We start from the raw sequence: 18,691 nt of genomic DNA, 5'->3' as shown, positions 1-18,691 counted from the left end.
GGCCCGATATTGCTGTTTTCTTGGTGTATGGCTGACTCTACCTTTAACTATGGACTGTTGTCATGGTACCTGATGGTCAAGGGCAGGGGTGCACAGCTCCAGTCTGAGCCACAGCAGAAATACCACTGGTTCTCTGTTTTCATTGATCAATAAAACATCTCACTGTTCTGACTAATAGACACACAACTGGTTAGATCTATTGAAACTGATGATTCAATGTCAAGGGTGATATAACCAGCAGAAACTGCAGCCCTTGAGCTCTGGATCTGTGAAAAGAACAGAATGGTTTCACTCCTCACTGAACATTTAGAACAATGTTTAAAATAATAGTTTAGTCACAAATGTTTAAATAGTCACAAATGTTACTTTATTTTATTTGTTCAATCTCTGTATTTATTTCACCCACTCATCAATAATAGCATTCTCAGATCTTCAGAAACAGGCCTTAGTTGGATTACAGTTTGTGACAACTATCAGTGTAGTATGACTTAAGATATTGACATTCATTTTTTTAATTCATTTCTAGAGTCTCAGTGTTGGACAATGGAAGTCTTCGAATAGCAAACGTTACCAAAATGGATGTCGGCCTCTACACCTGCGTGGCAAGGAACCAGTTTGGAGTGGCAAGCAGTGCTGGGAGTCTTTTGGTTAAAGGTATCTCTACTTCCACTCCTTGAGATGGCTCTCCATTTCTCTAATCCTTGCATTAAGATGTACATTTAAAAAAAAAAAATGCTGACTGGGTGCTTGCAGCAGCAGATTGTACTGCAGGCTTCACGAGTAGGTTTGGTTGTTTGTTATTAGTTGAGAGTAGGACCCTTAGAGGTTTTAATTCGGTTAATATAATGACCCTGCACTATTGGAGAAGAGGAGGTATTTTGGAACAGGACAAAATTAATTGTATGACTTTTTACATCACCAGAGCATGAAGAAAGGGACCAATGTTTTCCTTGGCAATAGAAGATAACTATCTGCACTATCCATGAACAAGTGTCTCATTAGAGGAACCAGACTACAGAGCCATGTAAGGATTGATGATACAATAACAGATAGTTTCCATGTACCACACAAACATACAATTAGTTGATTGGGCATGTTCAGAGTTAGCATTGGATTTAAGATTCATTACATTGCTATGGCTTAATGTTTAATTCATACCTTCCTGTGGGTAGCTACTAGCCATGCTCTGTTTGTTTAAGAGTTAAATCTATTTAAATCACCCGCTTCTGCAAGGCAATGGATTTCCAAGCCCTTCTAAAGAGCAGAGTCAACAACAGTGCTCTATTAAAATGCCTTTTGGGTGATTCCTCACAATTTATGAATTGCAAATTGTTTGGTATAGAAACTGCTTTCATTTCCTTTTTTCAGCCCTTTTGCCTCTAAGAATGGCAGTATCTTACATACTGTATATTTTACAGGTGATTTTTGTAGACTATATTCATGAAATCCAGCCAGTCCCCTTTGAAAGAAATCAATATCAGCCACAGTCAGTAAAAGTATTGCCCATCTTTGCTTAAAGGGATTCCCCCCCCTTAGTCCACTGTTGATACAGCCGCAAATGTTTTGCATGTCAGCAGTCAAGTTTTCAAGATGTTGTTCTTTCAAGAAGCAAAGGGTCACCAGCCACATCATCATGACTCTTGGAAAATTAGTCCAAATGAGGACTAAAATATATTTTTTTACATCATGATGATTCAAAATGGAATACATAGTTTTTGAGTGTATTTTCCCTGTAATAGTACATCCACATTCAGGGCTTGAGATACGGCACGTATCCCCATAGTTGACCTTAACTCAAACTGAGTTTCAGATATACAATTTAACATCAATGCAAGTCTCACATTCAAGTTTAAGTTATGTGTGTGTTTCTCAAGTTCGGATCCCACTATTAGCAGAGTGAGTGATCTGTCTACATGGTGCCATACAAGAATCAAACTCTTAATTTGACCATTGCTAGCACCATGCTACAATCAACTACTTATATCATCTACAATAAGTGTCTGGCTGTTATGATAGCAATGAAAGCTACAACAAATGTCATAGACTGTTATTTTATGGAGAGACATACCCTGCAGGAATGTGCACAGTTAGGCCCCTAGTGGTGCTCGAGAACTTGTCCTTGTGTCCTATGAGGAAAAAGCTTTTTTTAAATGTATCTGAATTGACCATAAAACTATCTAATCTCACAAATCCCCCCTGCCCTTCTGTCGCCAGGGGACAAAACAAAAAGGCTGTCACCAACAAACTAAAACCAAGTAAAGACTAGTTAGATTGTTTCGACAGTATAGCTATAACTAGATAGCTGATTTACATCATCTTCTAGCGACATTCGCAATGATCAGATGCAGACACAGTAGAGAATTATGATTGTAGTCAATTCATTTAAGTTAAATTGTATTGGTCACATACACGTGTTTAGCAGATGTTATTGGTCACATACACGTGTTTAGCAGATGTTATTGGTCACATACACGTGTTTAGCAGATGTTATTGGTCACATACACGTGTTTAGCAGATGTTATTGGTCACATACACGTGTTTAGCAGATGTTATTGCGGGTGTAGCGAAATGCTTCTGTTTCTAGCTCCGACAGTGCAGTAATATCTAACAATTTCACAACATATACCAAATACACACAAATCTAAGTAAAGGAATGGAATTAACAATATATAAATATATGGACAAGAGTGGCATAGACAAGAGAGTGGCATAGACTAAGATACAGTAGAATAGCATACAATACAATATACATTTGAGATGCAAAATATGTAAACATTATTAAAGTGACTAGTGTTCCATTTATTAAAGTGGCCAGTGATTTCAAGTCTATGTATATAGGCAGCAGCCTCTAATGTGCTAGTGATGGCTATTTAACAGTCTGATGGCCTTGAGATAGAAGTTGTTTTTCAGTCTCTCGGTCCCAGTGTTGATGCACCTGTACTGAACTCGCCTTCGGGGTGAACAGGCAGTGGTTCGGGTGGTTGTTGTCCTTGATGATCTTTTTGGCCTTCCTGTGACATCGGGTGCTGTAGGTGTCCTGGAGGGCAGGTAGTTTGCCCCCAGTGATGTGTTGAGCAGACCGCACCACCCTCTTGAGAGCCCTGAAGTTGCCATACCAGGCAGGGATACAGCCCGACAGGATGCTCTCAATTGTGCATCTGTAACAGTTCGTGAGGGTTTAGGTGCCAAGAACAATTTCTTCAGCTGCCTTCTTCATCACACTGTCTGTGTGGGTGGACCATTTCAGTTTCTCAGTGATGTTTATTCCGAGGAAATTTGACCTCTGAATGGTCTGTGCACAGCCCTGATATCCTGTATAATTATCCTGGATTGATAGTGGTTCGTCCATACCATGTTAGCAACAAGAAATCAATGAGATGACAATGAAGAGGGAAACCATGATATCCTTTTCATTGTCAAGTAAATTAATGCACTAGCAAAATGTAAGCTGGATGACATTGAAACACGCATGTCAAAATGTGTTCAAATGATTCCATATTTCCGAACTCAATAGGTAGCAGTTGAAAATCTACATTCTCATTTAGATAACAGCTTATTTGAAAGGTACCTACATAAGAACGTCATAACACATTCATAACCATAATACATTCATAAGCAGTACATACATTATTTCAAGAGCCGCATGTTCATAGTTGCAGTGTAAAGGACAGTACTGTGACATAACAAAATATTGACTTGCGGTTGTTGACATAAGCACGGCTTATCAATGCAGCATGTAGGGATTATGAATGTGTTATGAAGTCTCCTCATTTTTTTGTCTTGAGGCATTCATTCAAAGGGCATGCATTCATAGCCTCACCTGGAATGCACCCTAGGGGGTGTGAGATGACCCACTGGGCTGTTTTGACAGCGTAACGTATAGAGACCTTAAACACCATCTGACATGCAGTGTCTGATTCTCTGTCCATTAGACGCTTATGACACCCATGCATAATTCAGCTGGGGCTTGCTGTATGGAAACTCAGCCCTGCGTATCTCACTGCACTGCCGAAGTGGAAAAGACACTCAAAAGAGCCAGAGCAAAGATTAGGTTGTTATGCAGCATACCACCATGCTGTGGTTGAAATAGGAGGGCTTTTTGTCTAGCCAAATGGAACCAAATTATAGACTCCGGACTGACCTGTGGAAATGGAGGCTTGCAGAGGAATGGGTTTGTGTGGTTTCTTAGTTTCTTCAGTGATGCATTACTTTGTAAGTGACTTGTGGTTATAGTTTGAACAAACAGTGACAGCTAAAGCCACTTACACTGTTCATTCTCATTCAGTGTATGAGAAAGGATGACAATATGAGCCAACGCCTGAACAGGAGATTTCCATAGCTGTCTAGACAGGCGCTGTCCATTCAGTGAACATTACAGCCACAAGTTGAGATGATATTTTTCCATTTTCTTTATATAAAGAAGCTGTTACTGGGCTCTACTACTTTCGAGTTCCTTGTGATATTTCAGCTAAATCAAATCTATAAATCAAATTGAACAAATAGTTTTTTATTCCAAGATTTGGATTTTTAACACAGTCAACTAATATTTTGTTACTGTGGTATTTCTTTTTGGTTGATAACGATACAGTATGCCTAAGCTAGAGGCACGTTCTCTAGTGGGTACTTGTATACTGAGAAGCCAAGCGGCCCTAGTGTTAATGACTCCATCCACTTCAGTCAAGAACGTTTGGCGCCCTTATTAGACAGGTCCATGATGAAAATGAATCATCAGATAGCTATATGGGCATCTGTTACAAGTTGGCAATCGCAAGCAGCCCCGCTGTAGGCTATCAACAAACTGTCAATGCATAATCATATTAATGGATGGAATCCGTGACCATTACAGCCATCATTACACGGTCTGAAAGCACAACAGAAGCACAACTGGCATAACAACTTAAGGTAAGTCAGTTGGACAAGATACTAAGTCGTTTGGATGAAATACTAAGTGGTTTGGAGAGGTCAGACTTTATTTGGATCGTCATACCATCTGTTGATAAGCAACTACTTGCTAAGGTTAGGTTTAGAATAAGAGTTAGGGTTAAGTTTAGGGTTAGGATAACTGTTGAGGTTAGGGTTATGGCTATGGTTAGGGTTAGTAGACAAAGGTTGAAATGTTACTGATAGTCTGTAGAGCATCTACAGATGGACAATCCAAATAAAGTGTTACCGGACATGATAATGCCCATTTATTTTACAGGAACAAAGCATAATAATCACAATCTCAGAGGTATAACAGTCCCGGAGTATAACAGTCCCGGAGTTAACAAGACACCAGAATAGCCCCATGCCTCCAAAGAAAAACCACTTGAATGGAAACGAAACCCAATAGTGCTATAAAACACGTGTATATACATTTTGTCAATGTAAATAGGCAGAACAAAGTTGATAGTGATAAGAGAAGCGCCCCGCTGTTTCTGTCTGGCCCAGGTAGCTAAACTTGTTTTTGTCTCTTGCAGAGACCACCATTATCACCAGCCCAGCTGGGCATTTGGACGTGACAGTGGGCGAGAGCATCGTCCTCCCCTGCCAAGTCTCCCATGACCCCACGCTCGATTTGAAATTCACCTGGTTCTTCAACGAACAGCTCATCCACTTTGGAAACCACGGGGGCTACTTTGAGAAAGTTGGCGGAGTAAGTGCTTTTGAGTCTGCCTTACACTCATGTGTTTGAATTAAGTCTACTATGATGACATTTTATAATTAATTGACTTATTTATGTGGTTGTCACTTGTGATTTGCAATCCAATTACATACAGTTGATCATATTAATTTATTTTTACTGTGTATGTTTATATTATGTAAAATTACCAAGGGCAGAGTAGACCTTTTTACAGCATTATGTTATGAGCACAATAACATATACAGTACAACAATGAATACTTTACTGCTGATATATAGTGAATGGACTAGAGGAAGTGTATTGAATGATTTTCATTCATGAATCATATCAAATTTGTTTTTGCAATTAACAAGAGGTTGGCCTGTTCCGCTTGTTGATAACAACTACTCCTTTGAAAAAACTGCTGCCTAAGGAATTGTCGATTCAATGCTCAGTCAAACATTACATTTGGTCATCTACAGTTGAATGTATTTCTCTTTAATTAGAAAAGCAATTATAATATCTTGGCTGCTTACTACCCACAGTTTGTTCTATATTCCTCCGGCTCATCAGCAATGCCATTAGTTGTGTAATTGTGTTTGCCTCATGGCTTCATTTGAGCGCTTGACTCCCTGCACTAATCACTTGACACAAAGCTGACATATTGCAGAAAAGTGTGTCTTAAATGCAATGAGTAATTTCATAAAGGTTAAATAGTTCTGTTCATCAAACATTATATTTGGAGGTACAGTGCCTTCAGAAAGTATTCATACCCCTTGATGTATTCCAAATGTTGTTGTGTTACAGCCTGAATTACAAAAGGATTAAAATAAAAATTCTCACCCATCTACACACAATATCCCATAATGACATTGAAAGCACGTGTTGGAAATGTAAACACAGAAATATCTAATTTACATAAGTTTTCACTCCCATGAGTCAATACTTTTTAGAAACACATTTGGCGGAGTCTTTTTTGGGTAAGTCTCTAAGAGCTTTGCACACCTGGATTGTACAATATTTGATGGTTGATCGTTGCTTGACAGACATTCTCAAGATTATGCCATAGATTTAAGCCAGTGTAGATTTGGCCTTCTTCTTTTGGCTATTGTGTCAAGACCCAGTTACGAACTCGGGTCTCCGGTGTGAGAAACAGTCACTTAACAAACTGAGCCACTAATAGTCGGCAGAACCCAGAAGATGAGGCAGACACAGCAGTACTTGAGATGGTGTTTAATAAAATAAAAAGGAAATTTCTTCAGGCAAAAATATAAATCATAAAGTAAATCCAAGAGAAAAAGGTAATTCTCCAAGTCAAAAGGTAAATCCACAAGGTGGTAGGTACAGCAGAAAAAAGCCTCAAAAGATAATCAAAAATAATTAAACGAGAACAAAAACAGAGTACCACAAGAGTCCAACTGGAGCAACAAATGTTCACAGCATCGCTGGGGCTGGGTGCTAACCTTCAAACACAGAGCAAAGAACTGAGGAAAACTAAGGGTTTAAATACATTCAAGGGAAACGAGGCACAGGTGCAAATAATAACTGGAAACCAGGGAAAACAAAAGGGTCAAAAAGCACAATGGGGGCATCTAGTGGCCAGAACAATCCTGGCCAAATCCTGACATATTGTACAGCTGAAAGGTGAATTTGTGTCTGTAGGAAAGCAGACTGAACCAGGTTTTCCTCTAGGAACGTGTTTATAGCTGTATTCCATTTATTTTTATCTTTACAAAATTCCCTAGTCCTTGCCAATGACAAATATATCCATAACATGATGCAGCCATCACCATGATTGAGTACTACTCAGTGATGTAATGTGTTGGATTTGCTCCAAACATACAGCTTTGTATTCAGAAAAATTTTTTCCCTCATTTTTAGCAGTATTATTATTAGTGCCTTGTTGCAAACAGGATGCATGCTTTGGAATATTTTTTTTCTGCACAGGCTTCCTTCTTTTCACTCTGTCATTTAGGTTAGTATTGTGGAGTAACTGCAACATTTTCTCATATCACAACCATTAAAGTATTTTATTTATTTTAAAATAACCATTGGCCTCATGGTGAAATCCCTGAGCAGTTTCCTTCGTCAACGGCAACTGAGTTAGGAAGGACGCCTGTATCTTTGTAGCGACTGGGTATTGATACACCATCCAAAGCCTAATTAATAACTTCACCATGCTCAAAGGGATGTTCAACCTCCCTGGTCTATGTGGTTGAATCTGTGTTTGAAATTTCCTGCCGACTGAGGGACCTTACAGATCATTTTATGTGTGGGGGTACAGAGATGGGGTAGTCATTCAAAAATCATGTTAACCACTATTACTGTAGATAAACATGAGCTGGCACACACCCAGAATAATAGTTTGTGTGGAGGTGCTGACTAACGGCGAATAAACTATAAACTATCAAAATAAAGTCGCACTCTCCATGTATAATCTCCCAGCAATTTAATGGGTATTTACCAACATTTCGGCAGGAAGGCACAGTTATGACGAAACGTTGGTAAATACCAATTAAATTGCTGGGAGATTAAACATGGAGAGTGCAACTTTCTTTATTTTGATAGTTTATAGTTTATTCTCCGTTAGTCTCTGTTGATAACCACTGTTGTACACAGAATGAGTCCATGCAATTTATATGTTACGGTTTTCTTCTATCTCCTCCTCTGAAGAGGAGGTGTAGCAAGGATCGGACCAAAATGCGGCGTAGTTGGTGTTCATGTTTTTTAATAAAGGAAAACTCAAACATGAACATAATACAAAACAAACAACGTGAAAAACCGAAACAGCCTTTTTTTATTTTTTTAAATGATTTTTTATTATCTTCAATACCATTCATTCTTTACAACTCATAATTTTCATACATACTCAAATAATGGTATTTTAATTGAACTAATTGAACTAAACATAAACCCCAAACAAAACCTCAGGGGAGCATCTTCCCTCCCCGTCACCCTACAAAATACCTTTCCCTATCTCCCCGTCCCTAATCTATCCCCTTACAAATCTAAATGACACCCATCCCTAAACCCCCCTTCCACCTCTCCCGAGCAGCATGCTGCCCCCACTTCCTCTCCTCCCTCCCCCTCAAATCTCCTTCCACCCTCCTCACTATCCCTTCCACCCCCCAATCTTTCCCTGTCTTCACCATGTTCTGCCTGGCTTCCCACAGCCCCCGTTTAAAGTGACTCATGAGAAGCCAGAGCAGAAACCTGTCCCTATCCGTCCCTCTCGCTCTCCCTACACCTCTCTCTAACCTGGCCCACGTCAATCCCCCCTTACCAAACCTAACAACACCCGTGCCCTAGCCCATACTACTCCGGCAAAGGCACAGTCCCAAAAGACATGGCGCACAGTCTCCTCCCTGCCACAAGAGGATCTTGGACAGGTGGGGGATTGCACCAAACTATACCGGTACATGATGGAACGTACCGGCAAGCACTTATGGAGGCTCAACCAATTCAGGTCCTTGAGCCTGTTGTCCAGACCCCGCGCCTGCACTCCCTCCCAGACCACTTCCGAGATGCCCACTACAGGCGCCGGACTCCCTGCCTTTCTGACCTCCTCGTACAGGTGCCTGTGATCTAAACCTACTCGGGCAACTTCAACCTCAGGGTGCGCACGCAGGAGGACCCGTGTTAGACCACACCATTACGCTTCTCGCCTGATACGAGAAGAACACCCGCAGGAGGTAACCGGACGGGTGGATCACTGGATGAGCAAGCTCCGTTAACAAGAAAGAAACAAAAATTGCGTCCAGCTTGAGGGGGAAATGTGGTATCCCCCTACCTCCCTCCCCGATGGGACAGATCATGCGGGCCCTGGCGACCCACTCGCACCTGCCACTCCACATGAACTGAAACACAAGCCTCACTAGAGGCCTCCTCAGACAAGCCGGCAATGGGTAGATGTACGCCAAATACAAAAGAGACGGCAACACATCCACCTTTAGGACCAGGACTTTGCCCATAAAAGACAAATACCTAGCCTTCCACATTGCTAGCTTCCTTTGTACCACTGCGATACGCATGTTCCAGTTTAGCGTCGCTGAGCCGGAGGTCTCAAAATGGACCCCGAGAATCCTCAGGGCCCCCTCACAGAGAGAGAACCCCCCAGGCACATTCGTTCTACCACGATATCTTCCGAAAAACTTGACGAAAGACTTTGCATGGTTCAGAACTGCTCCTGACGCTCGGGTGAAATCCCCAAAGATGGCAAGGGACCTTGTCAGACACGAGTCCTTGCACAGCAGCAAGGACGTGTCGTCGGCGTACTGCGTCATCTTAACACACAGCCCACCACTTCCAGGGATCAACAAGCCTTCCACCCCTGTGTCTGCCCTAATGGCAGCCCCCAGAGGCTCCATGCACAGAACGAAGAGGAGAGCCGAGAGTGGGCACCCCTGCCTGACCCCAGACGAGAGGTCAAAAACGTCACCCAAGTGACTATTTACACTAACTCGGCACCCCGCTCCGACATATAATGTACGAATCCATCCTATGAACTTCTCCCCAAATCCTAATCGACCTAACACTCTGAATAAAAAGGATCTATTCACGCGATCAAAGGCTTTCGCCTCATCTAGCGCTGCTACCATTAAAGGCAGTCCTCTATCTTCAACCCAAGCGATGGAGTCCCTGATTAACTGTAGGTTCCATCTAATAGAGCGGCCCTCTACCCCGCACGTCTGATCCTCATGGACGACGTAGGGAAGGGCTGTGCGCAACCGGTCTGCTAAAACCTTTGCAAGTACCTTGTAATCTACACACAGCATGGTCAACGGCCGCCAGTTGCCAAGGTCTGTTACTTCCCCCTTCTTATATAAAAGTGACAGCACACCAACAGCCATTGATCCCCCGGGACCCCCGTCTCAAGGATGGCCTTCGAGGACCACTGGTCCAAGTATACCCAAAACTTGAGATAAAACTCAGCCGGCAGCCCATCCATCCCAGGCACCTTCCCTTTTCCCATCCTCCTAAGAGCGCTCTCAACCTCTTCTAGTGAAATCTGGGCCTCCATCACTTCTCTAATGTCCTCCGGCAACCGCCTGGACAAGTGTTCTAAAAACACATTTCCCTGCTCTACATCTATTTCCCTTTCCTTAAATAAACCTTGGAAATGATCAGTTGTCACCCTGACCATATCCTCTGGTTCTCTAACTATACTACCATTTTCTTCCCTAACGCCATGCATTACCTTCCTACTCTGTCTGGCCCTAACCGACTTAAAGAACATAGCAGAACAAGTCTCATTATGTTCTAGAAAGCCACTATGCGCACGCTCCAGGAAAGCTCGAGCCTTCCGCTCCTGCAACTCCCTGAGCTGCGCCTTTAGGGTTCCTAATCCTCACCTTAACTAATTCCCACCACTCTAACACCCCCTCGCACATGGACTGGAGGCCTTCAAGCCTCCAAAAGAAACCATAAAACCCGTCAACAAAAGCCTGCTCCTCCAGCATATCCCGATCTAACTTCCAGTACCCCATACCAAAGAGGCAGTCTGGCGACCCCACCTGCAGGAGCACCCCGTCGTGATCCGAAAAAAAAACAGGCAACAGCCGCCCAGACAACTTACCCAAAGACCTGGGTACAAAAATATAGTCGAGCCTCCGCTCAACCCCCCTGGAGTTGCGCCATGTAGGACCGGCCATTTTCGGAGTAGTGTGCAGACCACCATCTACCAGACCATGGCAAGCCATTAGCCTGGCAATGGCGCCTGCACTGCTATCCCCCTATTCCTAAATCTGTATTAAAATCCCCCCCTATCACTCATTTCCTATTTGTGACACACAGGGGCGTCAGACAGTCAACCATCTCCCTCCTGTCTGCCACCACCTGTGGCCCATACACCACCACTAATCTAAATTTACAATCCCTTATCGTGACATCCACCCCTATAACACTCCCCTGCATTACCACAAAAGAATCCTCCACTTTTACCTCCCTGTGCCCACACAAAATCCCTACCCCGATGAGTGCACCCCCCCAATACCCCAAACCGACTCCCCCTTGTCCCACTCCCTCTTAAACCTACTAACATCCCCTCCATCCCTCAGGTGAACCTCCTGTAAAAAACAAAAATCAAACCCCACACCCTCCAAATAACTAAAAACCGCCCTCCTCTTAACAAAATCCCTTAAACCCCTTACATTTAAACTAACAAAAGTCAAATTAGACCCCATGAAAGAATAAAATAAAAACATGTAATACACTCAAATTCTAAACCCAGACAGAAAAAAAAAACAGGAGACTCACCCGATGGTCCCCTGCTCTATATCTACCGGTGAAAACACCATCCGTACTCCCGACATCCCCCCCTCTTCCTCCATCTCACCAACCCAGGATGCAGGAATAGTGTTTGGCTCCGGGTTGCCCTGCACCCTGGGTCTACCCCCACACTCCTCCCCCTCCCCAGTGCTGCAGCTGGTTTGGAAAAAAAATCAGGGAGGCTGAGTCCCCAAACAAAAAACTCCCCACCTCCTCCTGTACCCAGTCCTGAGTCTTGTTAGGTGTGTCACCACCCAACAGAAGTTGAGGGCCTGGGGAAACCAGCAGCAACCCAGAGGTTTCTCCCACCCCAATCGCTCTCTTGGCCATCCCCTCCCTCTCACTGTCGGCCAATCGCACCCTCCTCTTCATTCTCTTCTTTGGTGATGGCGGCAGTGGAGAGATACCACCCTCCCCCCCGCCAGCTCCTCCACCATACCCCTCATCTCTTCCACCAGGGCACTTTCCCCCCAGTCCACTTGCTCTTCCACCGTCTCCTTCTCCACCACTCCTCCCTCACTTTCTTCTCTCTCATGCTCCTCCACTCGGTTGCCTTCTTCCGCCGCTTTTCCTGGTTCTCCTACTCCCGTGCCTTCCGTTTCCTTCTCTCTTCCATCCGCCGCTTCTTGCTCCTCCTCCTTCCTTGCGCCCTTCCCCTCTGGACCTGTACTCTGGTCATGAGGTGTGCTTCCTTCCCTCTCTTCTTCCCCCATCCCCGCTCCCCCAGCCGCAGACGCATATGACCTCTGACGAGCCGGGCACCCCCGCCACAGGTGTGCTGACGAGCCACACCCGTGGCACGCCTTAGGCTTGTCACAATCCCTCGCCTCGTGTTCCTCAGATCCACAAAATCTGCATTTTCTTGTGCTGCACGAGGCGAATATGTGTCCGTAGGCCATACAGCGCCTGCAAAAATGGGGGCTGACGTGCATAAAACAACGTCCCCCTGTCAGCCCCTAGGGAGAACATAGCAGGAGGATGGAGGTAGCCACCATGTCCCTTTGGGTCCTCTCTGAGGAGGGCCTGGAAGCCTCTCCTCCCATTCCAAAACCGAAGGGAGTCTTTGAGGTGCCTTGCTGAGGAGACGTTATCCATGTATCTCCCCAAAAAGGCCCTCACCTCTTCGTCCTTAACGTATGGGTTGTAAATGTTGACAGTTACAACCCTAAAGTTGTTCTTCACCAGGCTTGTTATTTCATAGTGGCTCATCGGCCTCTCACCTCTCACTGCTCTTGCCCTTCTCAGGATATCATCGTGTTTCTCCTCTGTATATAGTGCCACGTCGTATGCTCCCTCCAACAAGTTGCCTTGGAAACAAAACACGTCCTTCACCGTCAGCTTTAGAATCCCCATCAATATTATCCTTCCAAAAGTTTCCCGTCCTAAAGGCTCCAACTCCTTTTCCTTCCAAGCAAACCGAATCATGTTGGCCAGCCCAATCCCAGGGACCGACCGTGTTGATGTATTTAGCACCATCTCCGCAAGGAGAATGGCGCTCGTTCTCTTCTCTTCCAAAACAAGGAAAAAAGAAAAACCAAAGTGACTGAGCCTATCTTTTTTAAAATTTTTATAAAAATAGTTTATTATCTTCAATACCATTCATTCTTTACAACTCATAATTTACATACATACACAAATAATGGTATTTTAAATAAACTAATTAAACTAAAACATAAACCAAACAAAACCTCAGGGAGCATCTTCCTCCCCGTTACCCTACAAAATACCTCTCCCTATCTCCCGTCCCTAATCTATCCTCTTACAAATCTAAATGACACCCAGCCCTAAACCCCTTCCACCTCTCCCGAGCAGCATGCTGCCCCACTTCCTCTCCTCCCTCTTCATCCTCCCCTCAAATCTCCTTCCACCCTCCTCACTATCCCTTCCACCCCCAATCTTTCCCTGTCTTCACCATGTTCTGCCTTGCTTCCCACAGCCCCGTTTAAAGAGACTCATGAGAAGCCAGAGCAGAAACCTGTCCCTATCCGTCCCTCTCGCTCTCCCTACACCCCTCTCTAACCTGGCCCACGTCAATACAAAATCCCCCTTTACCAAACCTAACAACACCCGTGCCCTAGCCCATACTACTCCGGCAAAGGCACAGTCCCAAAAGACATGGCGCACAGTCTCCTCCCTGCCACAAGAGGATCTTAGACAGGTGGGGATTGCACCAAATTATACCGGTACAAGATGGAACGTACGGCAAACACTTATGAAGGCTCAACCAATTCAGGTCCTTGAGCCTGTTATGCAGACCCCGCCTGCACTCCCTCCCAGACCACTTCCGAGATGCCCACTACAGGCGCCGGACTCCCTGCCTTTCTGACCTCCTCGTACAGGTGCCTGTGATCTAAACCTACTCGGGCAACTTCAACCTCAGGGTGCGCAAGCAGCCACTTGGCCTCATGACCAAAGTGCCACGGCAGCTGTTCCGCCCGAGGACCCGTGTTAGACCACACCATTATGCTTCTCGCCTGATACGAGAAAAACACCCGCAGGAGGTAACCGGACGGGTGTATCACTGGCTGAGCAAGCTCTGTTAAAAAGAAAGAAACAAAAATTGAGTCCAGCTTGAGGGGAAAATGTGGTACCCCCCTACCTCCCTCCCCGATGGGACATATCATGCATGCCCTGGCGACCCACTCGCACCTGCCACTCCACATAAACTGAAACACAAGCCTCACTAGAGGCCTCCTCAGACAAGCCGGCAATGGGTAGATGTATGCCAAATACAAAAGAGATGGCAACACATCCACCTTTAGGACCAGGATTATGCCGATGAAAGACAAATACCTAGCCTTCCACATTGCTAGCTTCCTCTGTACCACTGCGATACGCATGTTCCAGTTTAGCGTCGCTGAGCCAGAGGTCTCAAAATGGAACCCGAGAATCCTCAGGGCCCCTTCACAGAGAGATAACCCCCCAGGCACATCCGTTCTACCGCACCATCTTCCGAAAAACTTGACGGAAGACTTTGCATGGTTCAGAACTGCTCCCGACGCTCGGGTGAAATCCCCAAAGATGGCAAGGGACCTTGTCAGGCACGAGTCCTTGCACAACAGCAAGGAAGTGTCATCGGCGTACTGCGTCATCTTAACACGCAACCCACCACTTCCAGGGATCAGCAAGCCTTCCACCCCTGCATCTGCCCTAATGGCAGCCCCAGATGCTCCATGTACAGAACGAAGAGGAGAGCCGAGAGTGGGCACCCCTGCCTGACCCCAGACGAGAGGTTAAAAACGTCACCCAAGTGACAATTTACACTAACTCGGCACCCCGCTCCGACATATAATGTACGAATCCATCCTATGAACTTCTCCCCAAATCCTAATCGACCTAACACTCTGAATAAAAAGGATCTATTCACGCGATCAAGGCTTTCGCCTGATCTAGCGCTGCTACCATTAAAGGCAGACCTCTATCTTCAACCAAGCGATGGAGTCCCTGATTAACTGTAGGTTCCATCTAATAGAGCGTCCCTCTACCCCGCACGTCTGATCCTCATGAACGACGTAGGGAAGGGCTGTGCGCAACCGGTCTGCTAAAACCTTTGCAAGTAGCTTGTAATCTACACACAGCATGGTCAACGGCCGCCAGTTGCCAAGGTCTGTTACTTCCCCCTTCTTATATAAAAGTGACAGCACACCAACAGCCATTGATCCCCGGGACCCCGTCTCAAGGATGGCCTTCAAGACTTCGAGGACCACTGGTCCAAGTATACCCCAAAACTTGAGATAAAACTCAGCCGGCAGCCCATCTATCCCAGGCACCTTCCCTTTTCCCCATCCTCCTAAGAGCGCTCTCAACCTCTTCTAGTGAGATCTGGGCCTCCATCACTTCTCTAATGTCCTCTGGCAACCGCCTGGACAAGTGTTCTAAAAACACATTTCCCTGCTCTACATCTATTTCCCTTTCCTTAAATAAACCTTGGAAATGATCAGTTGTCACCCTGACCATATCCTCTGGTTCTCTAACTATACTACCATTTTCTTCCCTAACACCATGCATTACCTTCCTACTCTGTCTGGCCCTAACCAACTTAAAGAACATAGCAGAACAAGTCTCATTATGTTCTAGAAAGCCACTATGCGCACGCTCAAGGAAAGCTTGAGCCTTCCGCTCCTGCAACTCCCTGAGCTGCGCCTTTAGGGTTGCGGATCTCTCCCAGTCAAACGACCCGCCGAGGTTGCCTGCCTCGTATTTGAGTTCAATTAACCTCTGATACGATCCACCTCCCTCCTCTCCTCCCTTTTTTCCTCTTGCAATACCCTATTATAAAAGCCCTAATCCTCACCTTAACTAATTCCCACCACTCTAACACCCCTCGCACATGGACCGGAGGCCCTCAAGCCTCCAAAAGAAACCATAAAACCTGTCAACAAAAGCCTGCTCCTCCAGCACATCCCGATCTAGCTTCCAGTACCCTCTACCAAAGAGGCAGACTGGCGACCCCACCTGCAGGAGCACCCCGTCGTGATCCGAAAAGAAAACAGGCAACAGCCGCCCAGACAACTTACCCAAAGACCTGGGTACAAAAATATAGTCGAGCCTCCGCTCAACCCCCCTGGAGTTACGCCATGTAGGACCGTCCATTTTCGGAGTAGTGTGCAGACCACCATCTACCAGACCATGGCAAGCCATTAGCCTGGCAATGGCGCCTGCACTGCTATCCCCCTCTTCCTAAATCTGTATTAAAATCCCCCCCTATCACTCATTTCCTATTTGTGACACACAGGGGCGTCAGACAGTCCACCATCTCCCTCCTGTCTGCCACCACCTGTGGCCCATACACCACCACTAATCTAAATTTACAATCCCTTATCGTGACATCCACCCCTATAACCTCCCCTGCATTACCACAAAAGAATCCTCCACTTTTACCTCCCTGTGCCCACACAAAATCCCTACCCCGATGAGTGCACCCCCAACACCCCAAACCGACTCCCCCTTGTCCCACTCCTCTTAAACCTAATAACATCCCCTCCATCCCTCAGGTGAACCTCCTGTAAAAAACAAAATCAAACCCCACACCCTCCAAATAACTAAAAACCGCCCTCCTCTTAACAAAATCCCTTAAACCCCTTACATTTAAACTAACAAAAGTAAAATTAGACTCCATGAAAAAAAAAAAAAACATGTAATACACTCAAATTCTAAACCCAGACAGAAAGAAAACATAAACAGGAGACTCACCCGATGCTCCCCTGCTCCATATCTACCAGTGAGAAAACCATCCGTAATCCCGACATCCCCCCCTCTTCCTCCATCACACCATTCCAGGATGCAGGAATAGTGTTTGGCTCCGGGGTGCCCTGCACCCTGGGTCTACCCCCACAATCCTCCCCCTCCCCAGTGTTGCAGCTGGTTTGGAAAAAAATTGGGGAGGCTGAGTCCCCAAACAAAAAACTCCCCACCTCCTCTTGTACCCAGTCCTGAGTCTTGTTATGTGTGTCCCCACCCAACAGAAGTTGAGGGCCTGGGGAAACCAGCAGCAACCCAGAGGTTTCTCCCGCCCCCATCACTCTCTTGGCCATCCCTTCCCCTCACTGTCGGCCAATCGCCCCTCCTCTTCATACTCTTCTTTGGTGATGGCGACAGTGGAGAGATACCACCCTCCCCCCCCCCCCCGCCAGCTCCTCCACCATACCCCTCATCTCTTCCACCAGGCCACTTTCTCTTCCACCGTCTCCTTCTCCACCACTCCTCCCTCGCTTTCTTCTCTCTCATGCTCCTCCACTCGGTTGCCTTCTTCCGCCGCTTTTTCTGGTTCTCCTACTCCCGTGCCTTCCGTTTCCTTCTCTCTTCCATCCGCCGCTTCTGGCTCCTCCTCCTTCCTTGTGGCCTTCCCCTCTGGACCTGAACTCTGGTCATGAGGCGTGCTTCCTTCCCCTCCTCTTCTTCCCCATCCCCCGCTCCTGCTCCCCCCAGCCGCAGACGCATATGACCTCTGACGGGCCGGGCACCCCTCCACAGGTGTGCTGACGAGCCACACCCATGGCACGTCTTAGGCTTGTCACAATCCTCGCCTCGTGATCGTCAGATGCACAAAATCTGCATTTTCTTGCACTGCATGAGGCGAATATGTGACCGTAGGCCATACAGCGTCTGCAAAATGGGGGCTGACGTGCATAATACAACGTCCCCCTGTCAGCCCCTAGGAGAACATAGCAGGAGGATGGAGGTAGCCACCATGTCCCTTTGGGTCCTCTCTGAGGAGGGCCTGGAAGCCTCTCCTCCCATTCCAAAACCCAAGGGAGTCTTTGAGGTGCCTTGCTGAGGAGACGTTATCCATGTATCTCCCCAGAAAAGCCCTCACCTCTTCGTCCTCTAACGTAAGGGTTGTAAATGTTCACAGTTACAACCCTAAAGTTATTCTTCGCCAGGCTTGTTATTTCGTAGTGGCACATCGGCCTCTCACCTCCCACTGCTCTTGCCCTTCTCAGGATATCATCATGTTTTTCCTCTGTATATAGTGCAACGTCGTATGCTCCCTCCAACGAGTTGCCTTGGAAACAAAACACGTCCTTCACCGTCAGCTTTAGAATCCCCATCAATATTATCCTTCCAAAGGATTCCCGTCCTAAAGGCTCAAACTCCTTTTCCTTCCAAGCAAACCGAATCGTGTTGGCCAGCCCAATCCCAGGGACCGACCGCGTTGATGTATTTAGCACCATCTCCGCAAGGAGAATGGCGCTCGTTCTCTTCTCTTCCAAAACAATTGAAAAGAAAAAACCAAGTTACTGAGCCTATCTGGTGACTACAAACACAGAGACAGGAACAATCACCCACGAAACACTCAAAAATATGGCTGCCTAAATATGG

General features: G+C 45.8%; 1 protein-coding gene across 2 annotated transcripts in view; it reads left to right on the top strand.

Moving 5' to 3' along the window:
• Positions 1-18,691, top strand: part of cntn3a.1 (contactin 3a, tandem duplicate 1) — a 112,273-nt gene that overhangs the window by 80,655 nt on the left and 12,927 nt on the right. For both annotated transcript variants that reach the window (XM_029664530.2, XM_029664528.2), the window contains exons 12-13: positions 527-654; positions 5,460-5,635. In XM_029664530.2, coding sequence (XP_029520390.1) covers positions 527-654; positions 5,460-5,635 — 304 coding nt within the window. The remainder of the gene's footprint in view (positions 1-526; positions 655-5,459; positions 5,636-18,691) is intronic.

This window comes from Oncorhynchus nerka, linkage group LG7 (genome assembly GCF_034236695.1).
Source record: "Oncorhynchus nerka isolate Pitt River linkage group LG7, Oner_Uvic_2.0, whole genome shotgun sequence".
Lineage (NCBI taxonomy): Eukaryota > Metazoa > Chordata > Actinopteri > Salmoniformes > Salmonidae > Oncorhynchus > Oncorhynchus nerka.
The sequence above is the reverse complement of the archived record's forward strand: the minus strand, read 5'-3'. Positions and strand labels throughout refer to the sequence as shown.